Source organism: Balaenoptera physalus (genome assembly GCF_965194825.1).
Source record: "Balaenoptera physalus genome assembly, chromosome: 18".
NCBI lineage: Eukaryota > Metazoa > Chordata > Mammalia > Artiodactyla > Balaenopteridae > Balaenoptera > Balaenoptera physalus.
In genome coordinates, this window is record NC_138899.1 from 72,000,496 (window position 1) to 72,027,248 (window position 26,753).

The 26,753-nt window shown below is 38.7% G+C and overlaps 1 protein-coding gene across 7 annotated transcripts in view; it reads left to right on the forward strand.

The window, feature by feature from the left end:
* Positions 1-26,753, forward strand: part of STARD13 (StAR related lipid transfer domain containing 13) — a 383,589-nt gene that overhangs the window by 186,536 nt on the left and 170,300 nt on the right. Inside the window, exon 1 of one of the 7 annotated variants that reach the window (XM_082435534.1) lies at positions 23,607-24,023. The exons of the other annotated variants lie outside the window; for them this stretch is intronic. Coding sequence (XP_082291660.1) covers positions 23,855-24,023 — 169 coding nt within the window. The 5' untranslated portion in view covers positions 23,607-23,854. Of the gene's footprint in view, positions 1-23,606; positions 24,024-26,753 lie in introns of those variants that run through there. 7 annotated transcript variants of the gene reach the window in all.

Genomic DNA, 26,753 nt, shown 5'->3' on the forward strand with positions numbered 1-26,753 from the left:
CCAAAGCTCAGTGCCTCCATGAACCTGAGTTTTAAAGGGCTATACTTACTAACTTCAAGAACCACATGATAAATAAGATTCAAAACACCACAAAAGCCCATGGCATTTAAAAGATAGATTTACAACCATCTGGGTGCATCAACCATTGCTCCCAAAATACTGGTGCCTGAATGGCAGCCTGATGAAACTTTCATGATTTCATGGGGAAAATGTTATTTGAGGCTTCTGACTGGTCATTTTTTCCTTTACTATGAGGCTATGGCTTTTCTTCTTTTTGATGTTTAAAAATGGCATTTTTGAAATGAAATGATAGTGGTGTTGTTGAATGCCTTGACCTAGAAAAATTAAAAGGTAGATAACTTCAATTTTACTCCTAAAGTTTCTTTTGAAATTATTCCCAGTCTATTAAATCACAGAGTCTGGGATTATTTGTCTTAAAGTACACTATCCTTGAAATCTGCAAACATTGTTTCACTTAAGTATGAAGGGATCACAAGGAGTCCCTAAATGCCATTGCTGTTAGTAGATAATCCTGAGACACTTAGGAGTCTTTAAGGGTGTTCTTCTCATGCCACAGGCAGCCATTTGAAAGTCCCTGAAGGAAGTCTCTGTATACATACAAAATGTGAAGTCTGGTATATACATATAAATACACAGTTGTGACTCCCAACCTGTATTGAATGAGGTTGATCAGATGCTTATATCATACAGAATATTCTTGCAAGGTCTCAGTTCAATGGAAAGATTTGATGAATTTGATGAAGTGGAGAAGTGAAGTTTTACCAGGAGCTTTCATGTGCTAAATCAAGTTTCTGTAGTTTTTCTTCACATTTGCATTACTAAGACAGGCATCCAAGGGGAACTGTGTTCTAGTTTGATAAAATATTTTAGAAAGTGTTTTATGTTGTTTCTTCCCAAGGATGTTATAGATTACACACATCATTCATATTTTTTATAAACCTTTGTAATGTCAGTGTAAGGGTGAGCTCTCCTAAACTTAAAAAAAAAAAAAAGTGTTTCGCTCTGTCTCATTCTGTAAGCTAAATATTCCTAGTAATCGCATACATTCTCAACAGAGTATACCACCAAATACTGTGATTATAAAAAGGCAACGTCTAGTCTTAACTTGATTACTAGGTATTAGACAGATGACGACAAAGCACCAATGCAGTCTGCTATTAGAGAAGGACACCAGCTTTGGTGCTCTGACAGAACTGGGTTTGAATCCAGCTACCTGACAGATGAAAATTTTGCTTGGTGTTCTGTGGAGTATCACAGAGAGCCAACAAATTAGGTGAAGTAGATGAAGTTGTGAGTTTGGATGAGTGGGTTGTGAAGTGCTCTTCGGAATAGGTGACTCTTGAGATGAATTTTTAAGAATAAAATAGAAATTCACCAAGGGCTGGGGAGGAGGGAAGGGTGCTATGGCAAGGACCAACAGCACGCACAAGGACACTTAGGCATGAAGACTTACAAGGCGGGGGCAAAGGGTCGAGGACTACTGACCCCAAATCAAGATGTCTGAAGGGCATACAAATGGAAATATTCAGTGGGGTTGGTTGCTTCTGCTTGTTGGATTCATGTGAACTTTAATTGATAAAGTAAGCATTTATTCGTATTACATAGTAATGAAATTTCCCACTAAGGTAGCAGATTCTTCATTCTAAATTCCTTATCTAAAAAAAAAAAAAAAAAAAAACCACCAACACTCCCCCCAAAAAAACCCAGCTATCTAGAACACTGAACTTACGATAAATTTAAAAAAAAATCTTCCTAACAATATTTTTAAATTATACTTACTTTTTACTTTAAATTACTTTAAATTATACTTACTTTTTACTAGATGCTTATACAATTCTTACTTATTCATGTTCCCAGGAAATCTACAGTGTTTTGAAAATACTCAACAGCAAAGATAGCTGTTTTACTAGGCGATTAAAAGGAAATTATGGGTTTGAGTTCAAAACGTGAGTTCTACTAACTGGGATCTAAATATTTTGGAACTCACTACAATTGGCTAAGGGAGAACTGAGAATGTCATTACCTAAGAAAAGACTTCTAGTAGAATTCTAATACACCTGGCTCAACAAAGGGATCACTCTTCATGGAATTTTTGTTGTCTGTTATTACAAATTTTGTTATCACTTTGATCTGAATGAGATGTTCCAAAATAAAATCCAAAAAGCACAGTGTGAACAATGTCTCTTACCTATTAAGTCTCTGAATCCAGTAACAGGTATTCACATACTTATCCAGCAGAGTTTTTGTTTGTTTTGATTTGTAGAAGAAAGCGATGTTGCCACATGTCTACTCAAATAAATTAACGTTACCATCTAAACTGACTCATTTGGAAGGGACAAGTCTACATAGCAAAAAAGTATAACATGTATGCATGCCAAAAACATTGAAATGGACAGAGTTCTCATTTTCTTCTTGTTTAGTGATGCCATCTGTTGACCTTTACCCTACACCCTGAGTCAAGCACAGATGCTGAAGTGTAGAATCATAGAAAATGAGAGGATAGGGTGGGGTGAAGGGAAGGGGCCGAAAATAAGGGAGGGAGTAGGAAAGGCATGATGCAATTTCTCAAGATAGGAATTTAGGTAAAAAAATGCCCCTGACAAGGCAACTCCAACTTGAAAGACTATCTTCCCCAGCTAGGTGGCATCTAAAACCTATGACTGCCATTCAGAGAAAAGGAAAAAGGATAAAAGGAATACAACATTTTCTCCTTAAGGCAAAATGAGTTGTTTCTCTTTAATAAATGCATGGACTTAAATTATGGTACCTCAGATTTTATAGTCAAAGCAAAGGAAACCATAAGATAAACAGTTAAAATGTTTTATTGATTAAATGTTATTATAGCTTTTATGTGTATTTTGTAAAGCAAAACATGGATATTTCATGCAATGCTTCAAGCACAATTTTCTAAAGAAAACCAATAATCATTTGTTCTGATAGGAACTGCATATTCAATAGTGGACAAATCCCATAGCATTATTCTTTTTTCTCACAGTAATGGTAAAGTGTTTTTCCGTGATTGTAAAAAATCACACCATCTTCTTTCCTTTTACATAGAACTTCATAAGATAATCCACATGCAAGAAAAGCATAGTATAAACAATGTCTCTTACCTACTAAGTTACTTTCCACCTATGTTGAGACCATGACTTGGTGCCACCTTTGGCCTCATTTCTTATCACAGCCCCCTACTATCTCTGAGCCCACAGTATTCTCTTGAACCTCTAACCCCTTATAATTTCATATTTGTATCCCCAGAGCCTAAAAGGAGTCCACTATTTTTTTTTTACTAAATGAATAAAGAAATAAATAACTTTAGGCTAGAAGTGATGAAACATGTAAATAATATTACAATTAATATTTACAGTTAACAAAGCACCTTCTTTATCTGATTTAATACTCAAAATCATGCTATGAGGTAGATACTTCATATCTCTATTTTACAAATAAGGAAACAAAAGCTCAGAGAGGCTAAGTAGGCTTCCCAAGAGCCCAGCTAATGAAGTCACTTAAGCTGAGATTTAAACCCCGATCTTTACTAAATTCCATATACTTTCTACTACATCCTGCTTTCTCTAGAAGTGTTATACGCAATGAGTAGAAGCTGAAAGATTATATCTAATATATTGAATTTTATTCAGGGTGAAATAAGAAAGCATTCTATTTTTGAAAAATTCAGAATATTAATAACATTTTATGAATGCTCACATTCGTTTGGTTTATTATTCTTTATAAATATGAAAGAAGAACCAGCAATGCAAGTTTAATATCACAAGAGAGTTGGCAGTATTTTATTAACCTGCCCTCCTAAGTTGCCTGCAATGATGTAATTACTGCTATTTATCAGTCTGTGCACATGTACTGAATTACAGCCTAGAGATATATAACTTTCACTTACAGAGAAGAAGGTTGGAGGGTGCAAAACATTCTATTGTAATCCTAGGAAGATATTTTTCAAAATTATATTTCCCTTTTGCAATCCCATAATGATTTCTTTTCATGTAATCTTCTCTTTAACTGATCGATATCTGGAAGATCCATCAGCATCGAGCAGCATGCTCCCCCAAGAACTAAGTGAGTGACAGTTGCCTGCTGCCACCTAGACTTGGCAGTTGAAAGGAGCAGAGATGGCTCCACTATGTGTGTTGCTATATTCCTGACTTTCCAAAGACTGGGAAGTCAAAGGCCTTTACAAGTGTATATTATTTCTCCATGTACATCCCCGTACTTCCCAGCAGTATAGCATAATGTCAGTGGACCCTACATGAAGGTTCTAAAAAATGAATCTGAGTAGGTAATTTTTAATACTTGTCAATTACTAGAAATGTGATGCTGCATAGAAGAAAAACACAAAAATTAGGAATAGGTTGGTCAGGGCTTAAGAACATGTATTGTCCCCATCCTCAACCCCCCCTTTTGGAGGGAAACCTTTTACTCAAAAGAGATTCTTCCTGTCTCATCCATTCCCGGTTTGGAATATTGATACATCCTTATGGCTGTCTTTTCTGCTATTATTGCACACTATGAAAAATTACAAATTTAAAAGAAACTCTGACAAGTGTTCTGAGTAGGAATAGGAAATCCTAAACTCAGGATGATTATTTCAGATGATCACAGCTGCCTGCCAGTGCTTTTTTAGGATCACTGTTAAGTGTTTTTGAATGAAAAAATAGTTGAATATGACTATTCTCTCTGGATCTCTTACCCTCTGTGCCCACTGTCTGCCTCACTTTGTAAATGTAGACATGCATTAGCTTCTCTCTTCAGCCTTCCTTTTGTTTGGTCAGGTGTCTCCTTGCAGACAGCTGACCCACAACTCCAGTTCTCACTGTTGCCCCTATTGTGAAGACTCTGACTTCCCTTCCTGTAGCTCTGCAGCTTCTTCTAGATCCCTGATCCATCACCTGAACCCACAACTCTCTAATCTCACTTCAAACTCATGAAGAGTTCAGAGAAGGAAGAATGAGCGTGTCATTCCAAGTGTCATAGAGGAGGCCGGGCCTGAACTCACTGTAATGTAGGCTCTTCTACATCAGAACTGCACAGATGGAACTTTTATATTAAGAAAATTTTTTGAATTCTTGGAATTCAACAATATGTCTAATATACAATCAGTGGTTCCCATTAAATCTAAACTGCTGTCTGAGATCAGTATTAAGTCTGCAGAAAGCTGTGCTTGTTAAAGAATCACAGAATTAAGTACTTGTTGAAAGATCCTAGCAAAGTGACCAACATCAGATCCCTGGTGGTCTTGCTGACCTCAGAGCACAGAGGAGGCTCACAACACACTGAGTGTGGGCAACCATCAGGCACCATGTGGGAGGAAGTTGGTAATCCTACAAGACAAATCATATTTTGCCAAGACATTTGATTAAAAATTTGATCATTGGGCTTCCCTGGTGGCGCAGTGGTTGAGAATCTGCCTGCTAATGCAGGGGACACGGGTTCGAGCCCTGGTCTGGGAAGATCCCACATGCTGCGGAGCAACTAGGCCTGTGAGCCACAACTACTGAGCCTGCGCGTCTGGAGCCTGTGCTCCGCGACAAGAGAGGCCGCGATAGTGAGAGGCCTGCGCACCGCGATGAAGAGTGGCCCCCACTTGCCACAACTAGAGAAAGCCCTCACACAGAAACGAAGACCCAACACAGCCTAAAATAAATAAATAAATAAAAAAGCAGAAGGAAAAAAACAAAACAAAAAAAAAACACTTTGATTTATTTAAAAAAAAAATATTGATCATTGATCGGGTCCAAGTTTAATTCCTTTAAGAAATGCAGATATGCATATTGACAGATGCTTTTCCAACATTTTTTTTTAAATGTACTATAAGCTCTATTCTTGCATCCATCCCAGGCATGTCCACTCCTGCTCTATTTTCTCCATGCACTGTGTTTCATTTATATATTCAGGAACATTTTAGTTAGAATAATCAAAGGAAGAAATGAACAACAGTTAATTGGGAAATGTACTAATTCAAGAGCCACAGTGACAGTCATCATAGGAGGAGATGGCTGTGATATAATTGTTCTTCCTCCAGTGACTATCAATAGAGTGGGTTTTGCCAGATCTCCTGAAGCAATTGCTACTATAAAGCTCCAAGTGGAGCAGGACTATTGTCCCTCCAAATACAGACCCTTGGTGTTTGAGGGCCAAGAAATCCAATGTCAGAATGAAACAATGGAAGTCTGCCCAGAAACTTCTGTAAAAAACGATCCCTTTGATAAAACTGACTAATAAAGAAACACCACAATTGCTCTTTTACCAGTAATTGTTTTAAACATTTGATTATAAATGAAAATTTTGTGGTAGCTTGTGACCAAGAAGATTCACATTTTTATGTGTGCTTCCCAAAGGGAGAGATGATAGGTATAGTATAAGCACAGAAAAAGTAACATAAAATGTGAAGCCCTAATGCCTAGCTCAGGCTTTAGTAGATGCAGGGCCTACTGCTAAGATAGAGATAGAGAGAATATATGCCAACCTTTAAACTGGATCTGAAGCCCTCCCCAAATTGCTCATGGGTGACAAGGCCTGCCTGTGTATTTCCATAGAATCTTGTGCTTTAATATATTGTAATACTAGAGGGTACCTTAACTGTTGTAATTTGTTGTCTTCCCCATGTAGGGGAGGTCTACATCTTATTTCTTTATGCTCAGTACTTAGCATAGTGCATGGCACATAGTAGGTACTCACTACAAATAAATAAAAAATAAAAAATAGTTGTTAAATTAATGAATATTCCTGTTGGTAAAAAATTTATAATCTACATGGATATGTTTTAACTATAAGGACATATACAGCTGATTTGCTGTCTATTCCCTAAGGTGAATTTTATGTTCTTGATGAATAAGTTGTACATTTGTTTTTGTTTTTTAATTTTATTTATTTATTTTTTGGCTGCACGGCACATAGTTCTCCGACCAGGGATCGAACCTGTGCCCCCTGCATTGGAGGCACACAGTCTTAACCACTGGACTGCCAGGGAAGTCCCAAGAAGTGGTATGTTTACTCTGTGTAAGGTGTTCTGCGAATCACTGTGGAGGATACAGAGAATAAAAGATGTAAGACTCCACCTACCCCTAATTTTATCCCCAGGCTTGTGCGGAATGCTCCTCTTTAACTCACCCTGAATCATCATCTGTCAATTCTTTGAGGGCTTAGTGACTGTGGTACAGGAATAGGTGCTCATTAAATGTCTGGTGAAAGAATGGATAAATGAACCTACCTGGTGCTTGTGGGCAATTTGACATCAAAAGCTTGGAGCTAACAGCTATCAGTGTAATGATGAAATACTTGAAGCTCTCATGGGCTTTTTTTGTCAGCTGATTGTGATCAACATTCTTAATATGTAACCGCAGTAGAAGCTCCTTGAAGGCAGGATATTAACTATTTCAATCTTGTTCATCATTGTATTCTCAGTCTCAGACACACTGTAGACTATCAGTAAATATTTGCTGAGTTAATGAAGCTTTGAATGTTTCGAGTCTTTGTAGAGTAAATTTGAAAAGTTAACAAATAACAGTGATAGAAAACACAGTCAAAGAGAAATAAAATGTTTTGGGGGGCTCACTGTGGTCAAGATCATGTCTTGCAGGGGTGTGATATTTTTATAAATAAAATTTATAAATTTTAATAATATTTTGGATAGATCTTGAAGAGACAGGTAGAGTTTCAACAGGTGTAGATGTCCAGGAGAGGACTGACTTCTACTTTTTTTTTTTAAACTCTTATTTCAAAGTTACAGAATTCCTTGATTCGGAGACATGGAGTTTAAAAATTATACAGAATTCTTATCCTTATGTCTGCAGAGAAAATCAGTTATTTTTAAGGTGATTTTTTTTTTTAAATCACATGGAATGTCGATAAACATTTTTTTTTAAGATTTAAAAGAGAGGAGTTTCAGAATTTAATCATGAAATTAATGCTAAGTACTAAAACACATTCCTGTAACGCTTTAAGCTATTTTAGTACCAATAAAAGACTTCAGCCCTGTTTTTAGAACTAAAGCCCATTTAAATCAATAAGATCTTTAAGAAAAATAATTTTACTTTTAGTGATAAATCATAGTAAAAAATATGATGCCTAAAATATTCACCTAACCATGTAAGACATCTGTGTCTCTGCAGCAAGATCAAAACCCTCTAAGTTAAGGGCCTTTGGACCCTGCCTGTGTCTATAGCTAGCAGATTTCACAACCTGGGAAAGTCCACAAACTCATCTTCCTTGTTGATGAAAAAAGGGGCTTATATGAGAACTGTGCCTCTCAAGCTTTAACGTGCCACTGACCACCTGCAAATCTTGTTAAAATGCAGATTCTGATTTAGTATGTCTGGGGCAGGGCCCAAGATTCTGCATTTCCAGCAAGTTCCCAGGTGATGCCCACGTTGCTGGGTTTTGACCCCACTGTGAGTATCAAAGGATTAGAAATCTTTTGCTTTCTGCTGCCCCAGGATCCTAGGTAAGGTTTCCAGCATGAAAAGTTTGTTATCAGACATAACCTGGAATTATGGTTCAACTACAAAAGGCTTCTGGAAGTCCTTCTCACTGAATGTGCCCAGTGCTTGGCATTACTTTACCATTTCGACTCATAGGAATAATTTTTCCTGGATGTCTTTGGCACATAGTAGATTCGTCTTCCTTCATTTCTCCCTGACAAGTGCCAGATCATAGTGGTAGTTAAATACCAATACTTAATATTATATGCCTTGTGTGACTTCAGGCTCCTTTAGGAATCTGGCCAACAGTTATTGTATCATCTGTCAATCATAAATTCTAGTAATAATTTCTTGAGCCCTACTGTGTATAATGACATAGTATAGACTGTATAATGCAAGGTATATATCATTATGCTTTATTTGCAGATGAGGATACTGAAGCTAAGAGATATGAGTGAAGTCTAGGGCCACCTAACCAGTAAGAGTGGCCAAGATTTGAACCTAAGTCTTGCTGGGTCCCAAGCTTTGGTCTTTCTCCTATACCACACTGCCTCTCTGAGGGAGTCACAAGACTGGAAAGAGGAAGGTTCAAAGATGTGCATGGCATATTATGGGCTTCTAGAAATTTTTAATATAAGATCAATAAGAGATAATACAAAGCATCTCCAAATGAAGTACTCAGTGATTATTTCAGAAATAAGTTTTGTGCTAATGCAGAGGTGAAAGGAAGCTGTGTGTGCAAGAATGGCTTGGAAAGGCTTCCCAAAGAAGGGGGCCTTTGAGTCAGGTCTTGAAAAATGATTAGGAATTGAGGGAGCGAAGAAGGGAGCATAACAGACAGTGGGGACAGAGGTAGAATCACTTTCCTTCCAAACATGAAAAATTTTAAGGCTTTTTCAGGCAATAAGAAGGGCGTCCACCATGACAGACCATTAATACCAGACTGAAGAATTTAGATTTCATCCTTTTATCAGTGGGGGACCTCTCGATGTTTATAAATAATATGTCAGAACTATACTGTAGAAAGAATAATATATCAGAACTATACTTTAGAAGGTAACTCTGGCAACTAGGTATGTGAAAAACTAGAGCTAGAAGAGTCGGGAGGCAGCAAGATAGATGGTTAGTTTCTTCATCTGTAAAATTAGGAAAAAATACTACCTTATAGGGTTGTTTTGAGAATTAGATGAGATACAGTATGTAAAGCACTTAAAATGGTGCCTGGCCCATAGTGTTAAAAAATGTGAGCTATCATGTCAGCTAGGTGTGAAGACGAATTAGCCTAAATTCTGCATTTCTTTACACTCAACTTTAGAGTTAGTTCTTCCCTTAAAGAGCCTCTTAGTACAGCGTCAGGCATATTGAATGTCGTCACTGCTAGGTAGTGTGGCAGGTGTCATCATTATTTTCCTCTTTCGCTCTTCCTCCAGGCAGGTGTGCATCTGTGTCATCTTTTCTCTAACTTTACTGTCACAGGGCAGCACAATGACTCTCCTTTGGGTTAATGTTGCTTTGTGGCTTGTATCAATCTTTCCTCCACTAATTCTACCCCAGTTACTACATGAGAAGGCTTCCTGAGCATGCGCTCTGCTTGGAATGAAAGAAGGGCTGCGATTCTGAGAACAATTTTAAAATAAATGGGTGAGTCCAGGTTTTCTAAGAAAAAGAAACTCAAGGTGGAAATTCCCTGCAGAATAATTTGACTGGGAGTGGCATTTGACATATATCAGCAGCTTTGGGTTTTCATAGGTTAGTCCTGATTTTAAACCAAGACTTAACATACTAAAGTAAAAGGTATACTAGACATCTTTAGTTAGAACAGAGTCCAGTCCGGAAGAGGAGAGAGAGAAAAGATACGGTGTGGGGGAGGAGGGATAAAGTAACAGTCAAGTCACCAGGTCCCCATGCTTCATCCTTACTGAGTAGTCAGATCCCCTTCTGCAGATCACTTCATTTTCTCACATACAGAGTGAAAATACCATCTGTGTATGTGCCTTTCATCCAGCATTCCATTCTGCCAAAATTTATTATCTGCTCCTGTGGGCCAGGCACTAGGCTAAGTGCTGTGATACAATAATGAGCAGAAATACACATAGTTCCTGCCTTCAAAGAATGTACAGACTAGGGGCATAGACAGATATTAATCAAATAATCTCCCCCCTGCAAATATTATAATGCAGCTATGTCAGAAGCTACAAGGGAGAAGTACATGTGCTACATAGGGCGACAGGAAAAGTGTCCTTGAGGGAAGGAGTGTTGAGCAGTGGTTGCTTATGCCACGCTGGGGGTAATTGGTGTTATAGCCCAAGAAGAGGGAACTGCGTGTTCCAATGCCTTGGAAAGAAGGCCAATGTCCTGGGAACACAGAGCAAGAAGGAGGATGTGACTATTGAGGCTGCAAGAGCAACTGGGGGGAAAACCAAGCCAGGCCTGGCAGGTCTTTTCAAAGGATTGTCTTAAAGGGTTGTTGCCATCATCAAGTGAAACAAAGAGCCTAAATTTATAATTTAAAATCTTTAAAAATTATAAAATTCTGAACAAATGGAAGACAATTTAATTATAATCATGAGTATTGTGTCTCTGAGTTATACTAAGAGAATTGTACCAAATATCATTATATAGCTTACAATAAGCATTTATTCTACTCATGGAATCAAAGAACAAAGTTTGGCTGTATAATGGGTCATAAAATCCTCTCCAAAGAAAAGTCTAGGCCTCCACGCATTTGGTACATATAATGTTGGTGATTTCATAGAATCATAAACTCTTAGTCTGGACCTTCCTCGCTAACCTATGACATTTCCAATACACTGAAACTGAGATCCTCTAAGGATGAGGACCTCCTAGCTATCAAAGGCAACCTATTCTGTCTTTGTACTTTGAACTTGCTTCAATTTTCTCAGTCATATTTTGGGTCAAGACCTGTAAAATAAGAGCAAGGGGGTGGGGGGATGCTAATCTCACAGTGCACCAAGCGCTTCATATCCATAATCTAACTTAACCCTCACAAAAGCCTTATGAGGCCTAACCTCAGTTTTATAGATGAGAAAACTTAGATGCAGAAAATTGAGCTAATTTTTATTTGTCCAAGCCCATGTAGTAAATAAGTAGCAGAGCCTGACTATGAATACAAGCTGACTTGACTCCAAAGCCACAGTTCTAAGTGTTCTAGAACTATATTTTAGAGCCACTTAAAAAATATTTTGATAGTTACATCATCTTTTGAAAATCTGATGAAATCCAAAGACCTATGCTCTAAAAAGGTGAAAATATGCACAACATTTTGCAAACAGCTTCAGTTTTGGAGACTCACAGATCATAAGGAAATATACCCATGCTATTGTATTTGTTGGTTACCACATTAGCTTCATTAGGACAGAGATCGCTGTCTGTCTTAATCACTGATGCATTCCCAGCACTAAGAATGTTGCCTGGCACAGAGCAGGAGTTCAAAAAACAGTTCATGAATAAAATTGATTCCAAATGCTTGGGCCCATTCACCTAATTACTTAGAGCAGGAGGATAAAAATACAGTATGGAGGGGCTGGCTTGGTGCAAAATTCAAGAGAACCACAGAATGACTTCCAAACCCTGATTGTGGACCCCAAGGGACCTTCTGAGTCCAGATTTGAGAAATTATAGGCCAAATTTGTTTTGTTTTGCTTTTTAACTTTAAAATCACTTTCTCTTCCTCTACTCTCAGAAAATGATATTGTCTTTAATAGTTTCTTTTTAAATTAGAATTTGAAATACACTAGTAAAAATAGCCCTTCTGAGTAAGTTTTCAGGAAGTATTTGGATAAAAGTGCATACACCACTTTATCTGAATGATTCCTAGTGTCACCACTATATTATTTAAATGGATTTTGCTTGTTGTTGGGGAAGTGAGAACTTTAATATGCTTATGTATATCTCTAAAGCTGAAGTAAATATCAGCTCTTGGTAAATAACTGTAAGGATATTTTATGTTATTTCTCTCAGGTTTTAAAATAGCTGAAAAGATAGTTTCCTATACCTAGAGATTCGGTCTGTGCAGTTGGTAGTTCTTAGCACTCCTATTGAATCTTGCCCAAAAGGCAGCATTCAAGAAGTATGATACAAAATCCTTTTTCAACTAGTTTTTCTTGGTTCAAATGAACTGATAATCATATATACTTGCTTCCCTTATGTGTATACAAGATAAGTAATATATACATATAAACCCATGTACATGAGGAAAGGGAAACCTTAAGAGACTAAAACAGTCAGTAAGTGGTAGAGCTGGGATGCTATTTGGTGCTTTGCAACCGGAGAGAAATATGATGAAAGTGGTATCCTGAGAAGCTAAACGTTCTGTGGTGTTCAGGATAGATGGTATTCAGGAGGCAGGGTTAGACAGGGACACAAGTTGGACTGTCAGAATCATCTAGGCAAGAGGGCTGGTCCCTAAGTTGGACTGTCAGAATCATCTAGGCAAGAGGGCTGGTCCCTACGTGGTGGAGGCAATAACACAAGAAGGAATGGATGTGAGAGACATTTTGAAAAGGAAATCATAGATTTTTTTGTTTGTTTGCTCTCTTTTTCTCTTTCTCTTTTGAACACTGAGGTTTTGCCTAATACTGTGGGAGGCACTAAGGAAGTTCAAGCCGTGTTAGACAGTATGCAGATTTTTCTTGTCTCTGTCTGACATCTGTGAGACACAGAGGCAGCTGGAAGTAAGGTTAAGTCTGAGGTTTCTTCTCCACACCTCGTGACGTGAATCGTTGGTTAGGCTTGATCCCCTTATTATAAAAGCAATATAATTAGTCATGTGATAGAATATTTGGAAAATGGAAATTTAAAAGAAATCATCCAAATTCCACCATCCTAAAAATGGTCATAATTATCTTTTTGGTGTGTTTTCTTCTAATCTTTTTTTACTATGCATTAAAAAATTTTTTTTAATTGTAATCGTAGTATATACCACAACATTTTGTGCCCTACATTTTTGATCTGCAACAGTACACTGATTGATTAACAGAATGCCGTGGGACTAGACTTTCTAAGGTAAAACATACTGAGAAACAAACCAAGGCCAAGGACAGCCCTTGAGACCCCCAAAGTCAGGGAATGAAAGAGGGTATTTTAAGTTCATCAAAGACTGAGAGTAGCTTTTGATATGTTCTAGCCTTCTGTGCAGCAAACAAATTTTTGGTGCTTAGTATTTTCCTGTGATTGATTAGTGTTGAGTCATCTTGGTGGGGCAGCATAAGGAGAAGGTAGCCACGCCTGGCTATCTCTGTTGTACTCGGTCTGTTTAAACAGGTTTGTGTCATAAGACACAGTGTTATTATGATGTGCTCTCAGAGGTTGGCCAGAGGCCACTGTGTGCTTTGTTAAACATCAAGCTCTGGAGAAATAATAACATGAGAAATCTCAGGACAGCCTCTATATATTTGTACACATACATATATTCTCTAACAGAAAAGAACACCCCCTCCTACCCCCAGAAAGGCCGTACAAAACAGGTATAAAAGCTAAGCAATGCCCTTTTCTTCCCTTGATTCAAAGGAGCACCAGTATAAGGAAACTTCAAGGGAAGCTACTATTGATATAGGTTTAGAAACCTGCTTTGCTTTTAAAAGTAGAATTGTACCGGGACTTCCCGGGCGCAGTGGTTAAGAATCCACCTGCCAATGCAGGGGACACTGGTTCGAGCCCTGGTCCAGGCAGATCCCACATGCCGTGAAGCAACTAAGCCCGTGTGCCACAACTACTGAGCTCTAGAGCCCACGAGCCACAACTACTGAGCCCGCATGCCAGAACTGTTGAAGCCCGGGCACCCAGACCCTGTGCTCCGCAACAAGAGAAGCCACTTCAATGAGAAGCCCGCGCACCATAAGGAAGAGTAGCCCCCACTCGCCACAACTAGAGAAAGCCCATGCTCAGGAATGAAGACCCAATGCAGCCAAAAATAAATAAATTAACTTTTTAAAAAAAAGTAGAATTGTACCAATTTTGAAAGATGATTAGACAAAGGGTAACTTGTTTCCCAAAGCCAGAGTACCATCTGATGGGTAGATTCAGGACTTCATACTGTTGCTGCCTTCCCCGGCAGATCCCTCTTCCTTCTGCCCAAGCCTGTAACTCCTGAATTCAGTTTGCCTCTTAGTTCTTTACCATTATCCATCATAGTCCTTCTTCTAAAAGGACTATTACCTCCAGGAAATAGCCGCAGCAGAGAGGTATCCCCTGAATTTAGAGCTTCGGTGGAGACAAGGGGACAAGAGTCAAGAGGAATATTGATGGAAAGGTGTGTCCTTCCAACTTGAGTCTTAGAATCTGAGAGTCTCTATGATGCAGCAATTTGGGATACTAATCTCTCAATAACTGGAGAAGGGTGTCTAGCATAGGAAATTATTTATGCATTTTTTTTCTCTTCATGGGCCTTTTCCCCCCAATATCGTCTTTCCCTCCTTCTCTCCCAGCTCTGCATCTCACCCAGCTCTGCATCTCGCCAGCCTCAGCACTACTTTTTCTGCTGTGTGTGTGAGTCTACTCTTGTTCCGATTTAGCTGACCCTACTGTGCTCCCGCAGGCACCCTCTGAGCACCTCTGTTGTAGCACCTGTAACGCAGCCCTGTAATTGTAACTACCCTCAACTTTTCCTATTATAAATCATAGTGTTGAGAAGGGGGGCAGTGTCTTATTCATCTTTGTACATTTGGTGCCTGGCACGAAATATACGTTAGAAATATTTCACTAAGAAATGGTGAAAGAAGTTGTAACATGAGTTAATTAGTGGCTTTGTTTCTATTTATGCCAAACAAGATACCAGCAAAAAAATCATATTTTAATTATACCAGAAGCACCTTTGGTTAAATCATTCTTCCCAACCTAAAAGAGGTCCCTCCTCTTGTTGCCCAGCCATAAGCACTGAAATTTGTCTTCCCAATCACCTCCAAGTTCCATTGATACCAATATCTAGGGCTCTAGAGAGCTATGTTGCTACCTTCTCAAATTCTTAGTGCTTCTCTCCGTATGGGATGTGTTCTAATGTCATTCCTCCTCCTGGCACCACTTTCCGTTCTTTAAAATATAGATTAATGGTCTTATGTTAGGAATAAAGAGGGAAAACAGTCTATCATATTCTTAGTGTACTGAGCTGAATTTATCCAAGAAGGCATATGTGGTTTAACTATATAAACAGTGCAATTGCATTATTAATCCTGCAGTCTTATTCCTCTTCAGTTTGTGGGCCATGGTTATTTCCAAACTTTACTTAGTACATAACTGTTGCATGACACCAGGTGGGAAGCAATTATATATAAAAATGGACACTGGATCCAGGGCAGCAAGTCATTGTACAATTATTTTTTCTTTTCTTTTCTTTTTTTTTTTGTGGTGAAAGTACTGCATTTATTGCAGGGCACCAATCACGGAGAATGGGTGGGTCATGCTCAGAAGACCTGACCTCCTTTGTGTTCAGGTTTCAGGGAAGGGTTTTTAAAGGCAACATTAGAAGTGAGTGTTGCAGGGTGCCAGATCAGCTCATGGACATTCTTCTGACTGATTGGTGATGAGGTAACAGGATGATATTTTAGGAATCTCAGTCATCAACCTTCTGGTTCCAGCATACCATCTTAATAATGGTGTGCCTTTCAATGGGCAGTCTCAAACATTTACAAAACAGATACTTTGGAGCATCAATAAAGAATTTCCCAAAGGATTCATCATAGGATTTCTTTAATGAGCAAGTTTCCCTTTCATATTCAAATTATAATTTGAGTCAACATAAAGAAAATATCTTCACTGTTGTTCAAGACAGAGAAGGAGATTATAGAATCAAATCTGATGCAGATGAGGATAAGCCTCTAATAAGTCTCTAAGAACAGACAAATTCCACCTAAGGGACTGAAAGATCCTGTCTAATAATCTAAGCAATTCTTTAAAAAAAAGAAAAGAAACACCCCAAACTAGCAATTACATTTATTTTCTATCAGGGCAAAAATATATAGGTTCTAGAAATACCAGACAATAAATTAATTTAAATCTCTCCAGAAAATTTTTTAAAGAATTATTAAAAGATGTTTATGAGCATGAAGAAATAGAGGTGGTTGATAACCCAGATGCAGAATGGGTCCATGAAGAACACTTGGCCCAATGGTGTTCAACTTTTTAATTGAAGGCACAACAGGCATGCATAAAAATTTGAGGCTGATTCAAAGCTAAGGAAGATAGATTAATTTTTTTTATGCCCTTCAGCCTCTCTCTGTAGAGAAAGGGTTGCTCATTTCCTCCAGGCTCCCTATTTTCACAATGAACTTGTGAAAATTAAACTGTCCTCTGTTTGATGCTCAAAGCATATACTTTTGCCCCTAAACAACAAAGCAAAATATGTGCATTTCAGGCTCCTTTTGGAGGAAAAAACCTTGAATCATCTTCTGTCCAATCCTTGTCCAATCCAAGTTGTTGTAGCAACAGCATATTGCCTAACATATATGCATTCACTCCTCTAGGCATTCTAAATTTTATCCTTGGAAAAATTCAGATCATCGTTTATTCAATTTTTTACTCAATCATTTATTTAATCAACCACTATTGATTTCCTCCTATGTGCTAGGCCTAGTGGTGGGCACATAGAATGTGCATGAAATAAACCTGGTCCAGACACGACAGTCTACCGGGAAGGTAAGGCAACATATAGGTTAACTAGCAAATAAATAGGTAATTACAAATTTAGAAAGAGCTATAGAGCCAACACATGGGGTGCTGCTTCCGCTTAGGTAAAGTGAACAGGATGGCCCATCTGAGACTGCATGACTTAAGATGATGCTTGAAAGCTGAGAAGGAGCCAGCTATGGGAAGGGCTCCGTGAAGAGCATTCCAGGCTGAGGAGTAGCATGTAGAAAGAAGACTCTAAGGCAGCCAAGTCTAGAGAAAGCTAGTGAGGAGACTGTGATGAGGTGGGAGTGGTGAGCTGGGAATAGATCACGCAGGACCCCGTGGGCCAAGTAAGAAGTCTGGATTTTTTTCCAGGTGCAATAGAAAACTTGGAGTATTTTAAGCAGGGAAGTGATACGATTCAGCACATAGTTTAAAAGATCACAGAGACTAGCATACTCAAACCATGTTTTCTGAGGTGCCCTCCTAGAATTAATTTTCCTATATAGTGCTTTGTTATCATACTATTATGGACACTGAAGTGTCAGTTAAGAAACCATGGACTAAGGTTTGTTAACCATATCCAATATCGTTGAGGATGCTGATTCTTTGTGAGGACCCAGGAAGATTTTCCCTGGGGGGTCTCAGTATCTGGTGATGTGTGTTTATCTTGAATCACTGCTTTGTTTTTATCTTATGAATATGTTAAATCTCGTAATTGATCTTGTTTCCCTTTTGGCTTGTCTGTTAGGAATCTTAAGCCACATTTTCAGCCACCTCCTGCAAATATACAGGGTTGTGTGGTTTGTATGTCTGTGAACTTGGCTTTCTTATGTCTCCACCTTTCCTTTACCTTTTTCCAAACACACTTAACTGTTTATTTTATACTTTTATAATGGAGGTATTTTCATTAGCTACCTTAAAGAACAAGGCAGAATTAAATAGTTGGAGGAGAAAATCAGGAATTAAAAATATCTTAATAAGTTTAAAGACCTGTTCTTAAGTTTGAAAGCTCATTTGTTAAGTACAGGATAGAGAACACTCATTTAACACAGATTTTATGAAGACACAGAAACACCACGTAGAACTGACTCTAACACAGTCTGAGGTAATGGAGATAGCCTCCCACACAGCACTTAACATTGGTGTAATGGTGAGTTTTCTTTCTGTCTTCCCTGGCACTGTCCCTTGAGGCAAGGACCACATCGCATTCACCATTATATCTTTCATACTTACTGCAGTGCTGTGCAGGCATTCAATTACTTAATTCAAATTAATACCATGCTGAATTAATGATAGAGTAAATATAGATTAAAAAAATAAAACCGCTCATTATCTCAGACTGAATCAGCAAGAGTGCAATCCCTTGAGTTCAGGAGGTACCCACACACTATGCCATATACTACTGTGTTTGGCCATGTCTAGAGCTCTAAGTTTAGGGTAGGAGCAATATTTTTAAAGAGATACTGACAGACTGGAGCAGATCCAAAAGACAGCAATCAGCTTGCTGAATAGTTAGAAGTTGTGTGGTTTGATGGGAAGGAATGTTTAGCCTGTGAAAGCAGATTCTTATAAGGGACAGGTTGGCTTTCTAAAAATGTCTGAAGAACAAGCATATGGAAGAAGGAATAGATTTGTCCTAATTCCAAATGACAGAATTAGAGCCAATGGATGGAAATTATAAGGAAAAACTTTCTTAAACAGCTTGTAGTCCTCAGTGAGATAATATACTTCACATATGTTGGGTAAAGCATTCATTAATTGATCTGACTGTGACTTGTATAATAGGTGAGTGGTTGGATTAGAAGATGTTTAATATCCTTTCCAAATCCAAGATGTAAAAACTTTATGCCCATAATAGTTGCAATGAACAATTGGATTGCTTATTAGCATGTAACAAGCTGATCTAATTAATGTGCCACATAACCACTATTTACAGGTATTAACATGACTGTTAATACTAAAGGTTTTGCCTTAGTCATGAAAATGTTTCCACAGGCAATAGGTTTTGACAGGGTGAGAGAGTAGGAAATCACACAGTTCCAGATCTTTGAAACAACTTAAAAAAGTGAAAGAATTTTGGTTTGGCTGCAATGGATGGGTATGGGCAAAGAGCCCAGGACAAGTCAGACCAGATCGCTGGCCATATGAACTGGAGCTGATGGTTGGCTATGGTCCCCAGGGGATGGAATGAGGGCAGAGAATGCGCTCTCAGAGGCCTGCAAAGGTGAAGTTAACTAAAGAGAGTAGCAAGGGCTGAGAGGCAAAAAAACAAAATCTATTACCACTCACAAGTCTTTGCAGTAGGATCTGGACTCCAAGTGGGAGACACGGCCTAGAGGTGGAGAAACTGAGTCAGAAGAGAATCCACTCTGAAACCTTTTGTGGAGGGTCCTGGTCACGGCTGCGAATGATAGTATTCTTGGCTCGCCTGCATTGGTCCTTGGGCATGTGGTGTATGCATGTTGAAAAGGTTTATTGACAAAGAACGGGGCACATACACCACAAATCAATCAGTAGAGATTCTCAAAATGAGCTTCAGAGCCCACAGGAAGGCTTTGACATTAACCCACAACCTTTGGATTCAAGTAATTTAAAAGCAGCCCTCCAGATCAGTTCTGCTTTTTTTCTACCGACCACTTGTATCTCAAACATTTTCCTACTTGGCAGAACTACCTTGGCTCCCTCTGAACAGGCTGACGAGGAGGCTGGAATGTGTGTGAAGGAATAGAAGGAGCAGCAGACAGATGAAAGCACAGTGAGCCATTCCTGGCTTCTGTGAAAGCGCTCCTTGCTTTCTGCCATGTGTACACAAAATTCCATCGAGCGCTGATCTGGGATCATCTATCAAAAGACTTAAAAATTTTAAATACCAAAAGTTTTGTTTAGAGGTCAAATTTCAGAGTTTTGACTGTATTTGGAGTGTTTGCATTGGGAAGAAATGCCACGGAAGAGGCCAGGCAATACGCAGAGTTAGCCTTGAGGATGAGCAGAAAGCAGAGGACAGTCTACCCTTCGAAAAAGGAGTTGTTAAACAAAGAGGTGGTTAGGCTGCCTCTTCACTTCAGGATTGGGGAAGGGATGGGTGGGTCTCCAGTTCTTGGTCTTTGGTTACTCCAGAGAGGGCCCATGGTTCTCACTGGTTAGTTAAAGGCTGTGGGCTATATACCTTATTCTAAAGACACCTCGATCTCAACCACCACAAGAATTTAGTCATCCTATACCTATATTTCCACCCTGCTATCACATACAATTAAATAGGATTAAGATGATTTTCAGTACATTCTTCTGAAAATTTACTCCCTTATCCAATTTCCCCAGCACCATTTTAGTGCCACAGTTTTTCCTTCCCCGTCCCTCATGTGTAACAGTGGAAAGAGTTAAAATATCATCAGCTTGGAGATACACAGAGGCTCTACACTTGGTTGCTATATGACCTGGGACATTGCTTCACCTCTGGGAGTCTTAATTTCCTTTTCCACAAAATAGGATAGCACAAAGGGTTGCCGTGGAGATTAATTACAGACATGAAATGTAGATAGCATAAGGCTTAGCACTCAGTAGGTGCCTAGCATTGTTAGCCACTCTCCCTTTTCCATTCCCCTGTTCATTGTTCTTGTTGGCTCCCAATATTCATCTGTTTATCCCATCCCCCAAAATAGTCTGAGTGAAGATTCTTCTTGATGACCAAATTAGGAGAGAGGAAAAGTAGGTGAAAACTAAAAACTAGTACCATCCATTTTCCTCATTTTTGAAGGAACTGGAACGGAGGAAATCCAGCATCTTGGGTTTTCAGCACTCTCTCCCTCTCTCTGGTTCCTTTGGTCCTCACTCAACTCACCAGTCAAGAGCAAGAGCTCTCTCCACGAGATGCATGGAGGACATTTAACCCCGGGGAAGATTGTCAGCAGTTTCTTGAATTTACATTTATAACAAGCAGAACAGAACTGCCCACCCAGCCGTGATTCTTCTAACACTGGGACCAAATGATGAAAAAAATTCACTGAAAGGGCTCAGATTTCATAGCAATACATTAGCATAAAACAAGGCAATAATGATGCTAATGAGAAAATAAGGTTACCTATCTGCTTTAAATATGGTATTTTGGACACAAAATGGCAAAACCATGGTGAGTAGTTGCATGGATTTATAGATACTACTACCTTAACCATAAAAAATAAGTTGGACAGGGAAGACAAAGATATTGATGCATGATCCTTCATAGATCCCTTTATTAAAAATCAGACTGATTTTTAGAAAAATTGGGCTTTACGCTAAATTGTCTTTCTTTTAATTAGGAAATTCAAATTCTTCTTTTTTCTCCCTAATTTACATTCAATTCTTGTTCTTCATTGCCGTCTCCTATGAAATACTATGTTTCATGTTGTTGTACCTGCTTATATATATCAAAGAGTACATATTTATGATCTTGATGTTTTCAGAACAAAACACCTCAGGACTTTCAACATGTTCATGTATTCATTATTATGCAAAAAGAAGGCATGGTGATTTTTTTTTTTTTTTTTAAATAGTAACCTGGCCAGGATACAGTGCAGTGCTTCTCAGGAAGAATCATTCCATTTACTTTTAAAATGCAGCCCAGTCAGTGTTAAACTCCAGGGTTGGCACTGGGAATGGTCAGTCTTTCTTTAAGTGTTATCCACAGCTAAAAAGCAACTACATATCATTTCCTGCCTTTTCCTTCCCTTTGCTTGGTTTCCCAGCACATATGCAAAGTTCCCAAGTCCCATGATCCGGCTCTTCTTTCTCTCTCTACTCTTCTTCTACACTCTCCCATTGAAAAGTGATAACTGGCAGGTGTTTACGGCAGGGACGTCCCCAACACTGGACTATCAAACTGAAAGCATGTACACAAGGTGGCTGACATCAGCATCTCCATCAGATGGCAGCCAGTGCTGGATCTGAGCTTGGGGATTGGACCTCACAAGCATCTAATACTGCAGTGGAGTGCTAAGCCTGTCTGCCATTCATGCCCAGGCTTCTGGCATACCAGAGTCGCTAGATCTTGGATCCCTTTCACCATCCACAAAAGATCCCCTGGAATAGAAAAACTCTGATCAAATCCTAAATAAAAATGAAAAAGGAACACCCCTTTCCTTTCCTGCATCAACGCTGACTTGAAAACCTGACCCTTACTTACTCTTGCATAATTATCGGAAGAGGCTCACATTTGCCATGAGAGAGAGTACATTCCAGTGTAGGCCCTAGGGATCTTTATTAATGTGCTCATTTACCTGGTAAGATATTTACATGAAATGAGCTGCTTCTCAAAATTGCGAAGTTCCCACAGGGAAAGATGTTAGGACTGACCACCGTTAGCCACAGCAGCAAGAATCGAGGACCTAATTTAAGTCCTGTTGAACTTTCAATTGAAAGTTTTTCATTATTAGGATTCCAAATCCCAGGCCAGGCTATGTTTCAGTTTGAGACAGCCAAATATAAGAACAACTTGGCCTTATGCCTCTTTTTCAAAGAACTTTATTCCCTCAGCCCCAGGTTCAGAATTTGATAACATGTTTTCTATGGACTTTTTTCCTCTTTACATCAAACAATATTAAAGAGAAAAAATAGGGGGAAAATGCTAATTACCCCCATATGTATACTCGGATATGGCCAAGTGAAATTAGTCACGTTTTCCTTAAACACACACTGTGGTCCCCGATCTCCACACATGTGGGCACAGACCCTCCTGCAAAGCCCTCCTCAGTCTCTGCCTGTCAGAATCCTACCCATTTTTTTAAAGCCCACCCAAACGTCTCTTCCTCTGTGTGGCCTGCTCTTGCCACCCCAGTCAAAAATAATATTGCTTCCTCTAATATTGCTCTTGTGTCTTTCTTGAGGCCCCTTTCACATAAGGCCTGTGTTATATGCTTTTGCATAACTTCTCTATTGATCCCAAGCAGCTTGGCAACAGCAGCATTGCATGAATCTGCATCTTTACAATGATTCCTGGCAGTGTCTTAAATGTGAGAGGTACTTCAAAAGTACTTTACTTCTGGGTGACTAAAAATTGGAGAAGTGGAAAATTTAAAGGGGTAGATACTTAACAAATACACTTGTGCTCTTGCCTCTGCCAGTCTCATCTGTGAGAGCTCTCAACTTCCCATGCAGAGGGTCAGGGGCCTGGAGTGTATTTACTCAGGGCCTTAAAGCACTTGAAGTTCACTTTTCACTGGAAAAGCTTTATTTATTTCTTTGTAATGAAGGGTGGTAATTTATGCTAAGCTGTTTATGCTTATTTGAAGTAGTTTTTCATTTAAGTTGTTTCTCACATCCATCTTTTAGCTGCCTTGGAGAAGGCGAGTGTGCTTTCTCTAACCCTTACAACCAGAAAGATTCATTTCCTATGCCCAGGGCTTATTTTTCTTCTGCTGCCTTTCCTCTTCCCTCTCTCTTTTCCTTTGAACTCTTTCAGTGAGTGCTGCTTCTCGGGGCTTAGTCAGCTCAGAGGCAGGCAGTACTCGCATTGGCTTCCCGCATTGTGTGGGGATCAGAGAGGCTGGACCTGCCTCTCTCCGGGGCTTGGGGCCGACTGTGGACCGTCCCATCTCCTGTCTTCCTCTGATTGGCTCTGCGAGGTCACGTGAGGCCGGGGGTTGGAATTCTGAGTTGTGGCTTTTGGCACTCCTTTTTCTTTTTAAAAATCGCTGGGTCTGCTGAGCTCTGCTGGGCTGGGTGCCTCGCTCTGTGACTGAGACTGAAGGCAGACGGAAACAGCCACAGGGCAGACTGAGGGCAAAAGAAAATCTGCCGGGATGTTCAGTCAGGGACCCAGGAACCCAGCTTCAGGTTGCTACTATCTAAATGCCATGACACCTGAGGGCCAGGAGATGTATTTGCGATTTGATCAGACTGCGAGACGCTCTCCTTACAGGATGAGCCGGATTCTAGCACGCCATCAGCTAGTGACTAAAATTCAACAAGGTGAGTCGCCAGTAGTGGAAGGCTGTTGCTAATTCTGATTTCTGTTGGCTCTCTTTCATGCTAACCCAGTTTTTAAAATTATCGTTTTCACTTTACAACATACGGATTTCTATGCGAAGCTGCGCATACCTTTCAGAAATAACTTCAGGCTGCAGTTTCAAGCAAACAGTGACAGCACTTAGCTGCCACATAACTCAACGTAAAGTCCACAAAAAACTTCACGGTAGGACAGTGAATCATAAATTTCCAAGACTTATGTGTCTCTACAGAATAAATGAGACAGGTTTCCTCAGTATGTATTTTAGGAGCTTTTCATTTTTTAATGTGACAAGTTCCACACACTCTGTCACATTTAAAACTTGGACACTTGTTTATTTAATTAGGAGAGGGGGGGAAACTAACTTCCACCCTGCCTAGATTCTTTAGAACACTCTTAGTGACAGGAGAAAGTTAAAATTCTATTCTTAAGGGCCTTGGGCTGATAACCAGTGTCACATTCTCTGCCTATTTGTATGTTTATGTCAGCAGTTGCCACTGATTTGTTGATACTGTTTTTCTGGTAAAGGATAAGTGTCTGCTAATGTCAAAGCAAATCTTGTGACAGAAGCACCAGCTTTATAAAGCAGAGAGGAGAGGATATTGATTACAAGTTGCTACGTGTTCCTTTTTATTCTCGGGGGAAAAAAAAATCACTAAAACTCATCGTTCTCCAAAAATAGTTTAAAACATGCGCTTTATCTTAGGATAGGTTTGTAGAAAGTAGAAAGGTGAACATTCCTAAGAAACTTCTGGTGCCCATTTAAAAGACACACACACATACTACACATGTACAATAAGTTTATGAAGTATATAACCACCCCCTCCCAGACTTCTAAATAACTAAATTATTATATTGGTGATACATAAGTTGACCAGGATATTCTAGAGCCGTTATAAAAATACAATTTCCACTTAAATAAATGAGTTTAAGATTATATTGAATTTTAGAGCGGAAGTTGGGGTTTGTAATCATGAAAAATCTTATTGTAATGTTTCCAAAAGGAACAATATGTATTCTAGTGAGCAGCATTTGATGAGATTGTTTCCTTGGAAATTAGAATTTGTTTTTAAACGTTCAGGAACTGGTTATGTGTGAAGGATACTGGTCCTACATACCGGTCTGATTTCAGGAAGGATATTATGTCATTCCACAAACTCTGTGTGCATGTCTTGATTGAATAGAAACAAAAGTAATTATTTCCCTGTGGCTTGATTTAAAAATACACTAGGCTTATAATAAAAACCAGCTCCATTTTAGTTTTAGAGATTTCTGACAATGGTGCTTTACCAGACGTCATCATCATTATGGACATAGGGGCTCAGTAAATGTTTGGTGATGATTTGATGATTTGTAGTCTGTACTCTAAATGTTCCTCAGCATGCTTATAAAGTGTATTATGTTAGAAACATTGCATACAAATAGTTTGAAATATCTTTGTAAATCTCCTTAGTTTGAAATATCTTTGTAAATCTCCTTAAATGAATTTGCAATGATTGATTTCATTAAAAATTATGTTCTTTCTGGAACGAAGATTATTTTTCCATTGAGGACTTGTATGAACACATGCATGATCATTGAAAATGTATTCTGTGTCTATGTTTCAATTTGCCTAATTAGAAAATTTGAGTATACTCACTTTTTTTTATACTGGGCAATGGAATGTTTGAAGCTAATGAATGCCTAAAAATTAAGTGACAGTTAGGATCATAGGGAAGCATGAAAGAATTCCAACAATCCAGTGATTAGGAACTCATTATTTGTTAATAATGAGTTAATAATACAATGCACGATTGTGTCGTAAGACACTGAAAAAGCAGAAGCAAAATGATTTTACTGGGTTTACTGTATGAGTAGATTGGTTTACTGTAATAGAGAATATTGATTGAGCATTTACAGTGTATCATGCACTGCTCAGAGCACTTTATATATATTCCAGTTTATTTTATCCTCAAAAAATAAATTCTTGTAGGTAAGTACTGTTATTATACCCATTTTAAAGGTGAGAAAACAGAAGTACATAGAGTTCAAATAAACTCTCCAAAGTTACATAGTAGGAGCTGGTATTTGAATGTATCTTAGCTAGTGACCATGGTCAATAATACTCCAAACCATTTTTTAGTTTTTATAATGAGTGTTAAACTACTGAACCTATGGTTGATTTCTGGATTATATAATATTTCAATCTTTTCTACTCAGGATACAGCAATGAACCATGTTACAGAATCACTGTGAGATTTCTGGTCAGGTCTTATTTCTCTAGTGGAAGCAAACTGCTATGTGTTTTACCTTCCTTGAGCAGTTAGTACCCAATAGTATACAATGTCAGGTTATTATACTAATGGCCCATAATCATTCAATTAAAGTTTATCAAGTGCATATTAAATTAATAACACCAATATTTTTTGTAACTCACATATTGGTATCTTGAAATGACAGCCACATCATTAAGATTGTTTACTCTGCTATACATCTTTCAAGGAAGATTTAGCATTATATTAATATAATTTGGGGGTCAACACTTATAGTCTTTCGTGGCTGTTGGGAACAGTGCAAACAAGAGTAAATTGCTCCCCAATGACCTCATTACAGTGAGATAATCGTTGAATGGCATAGACATGATTCAACAGCAGATCCACTCATGAGAGGGAAAAACAGGGAAGAGAAATAAAGGAATCTTTGATGATACATAG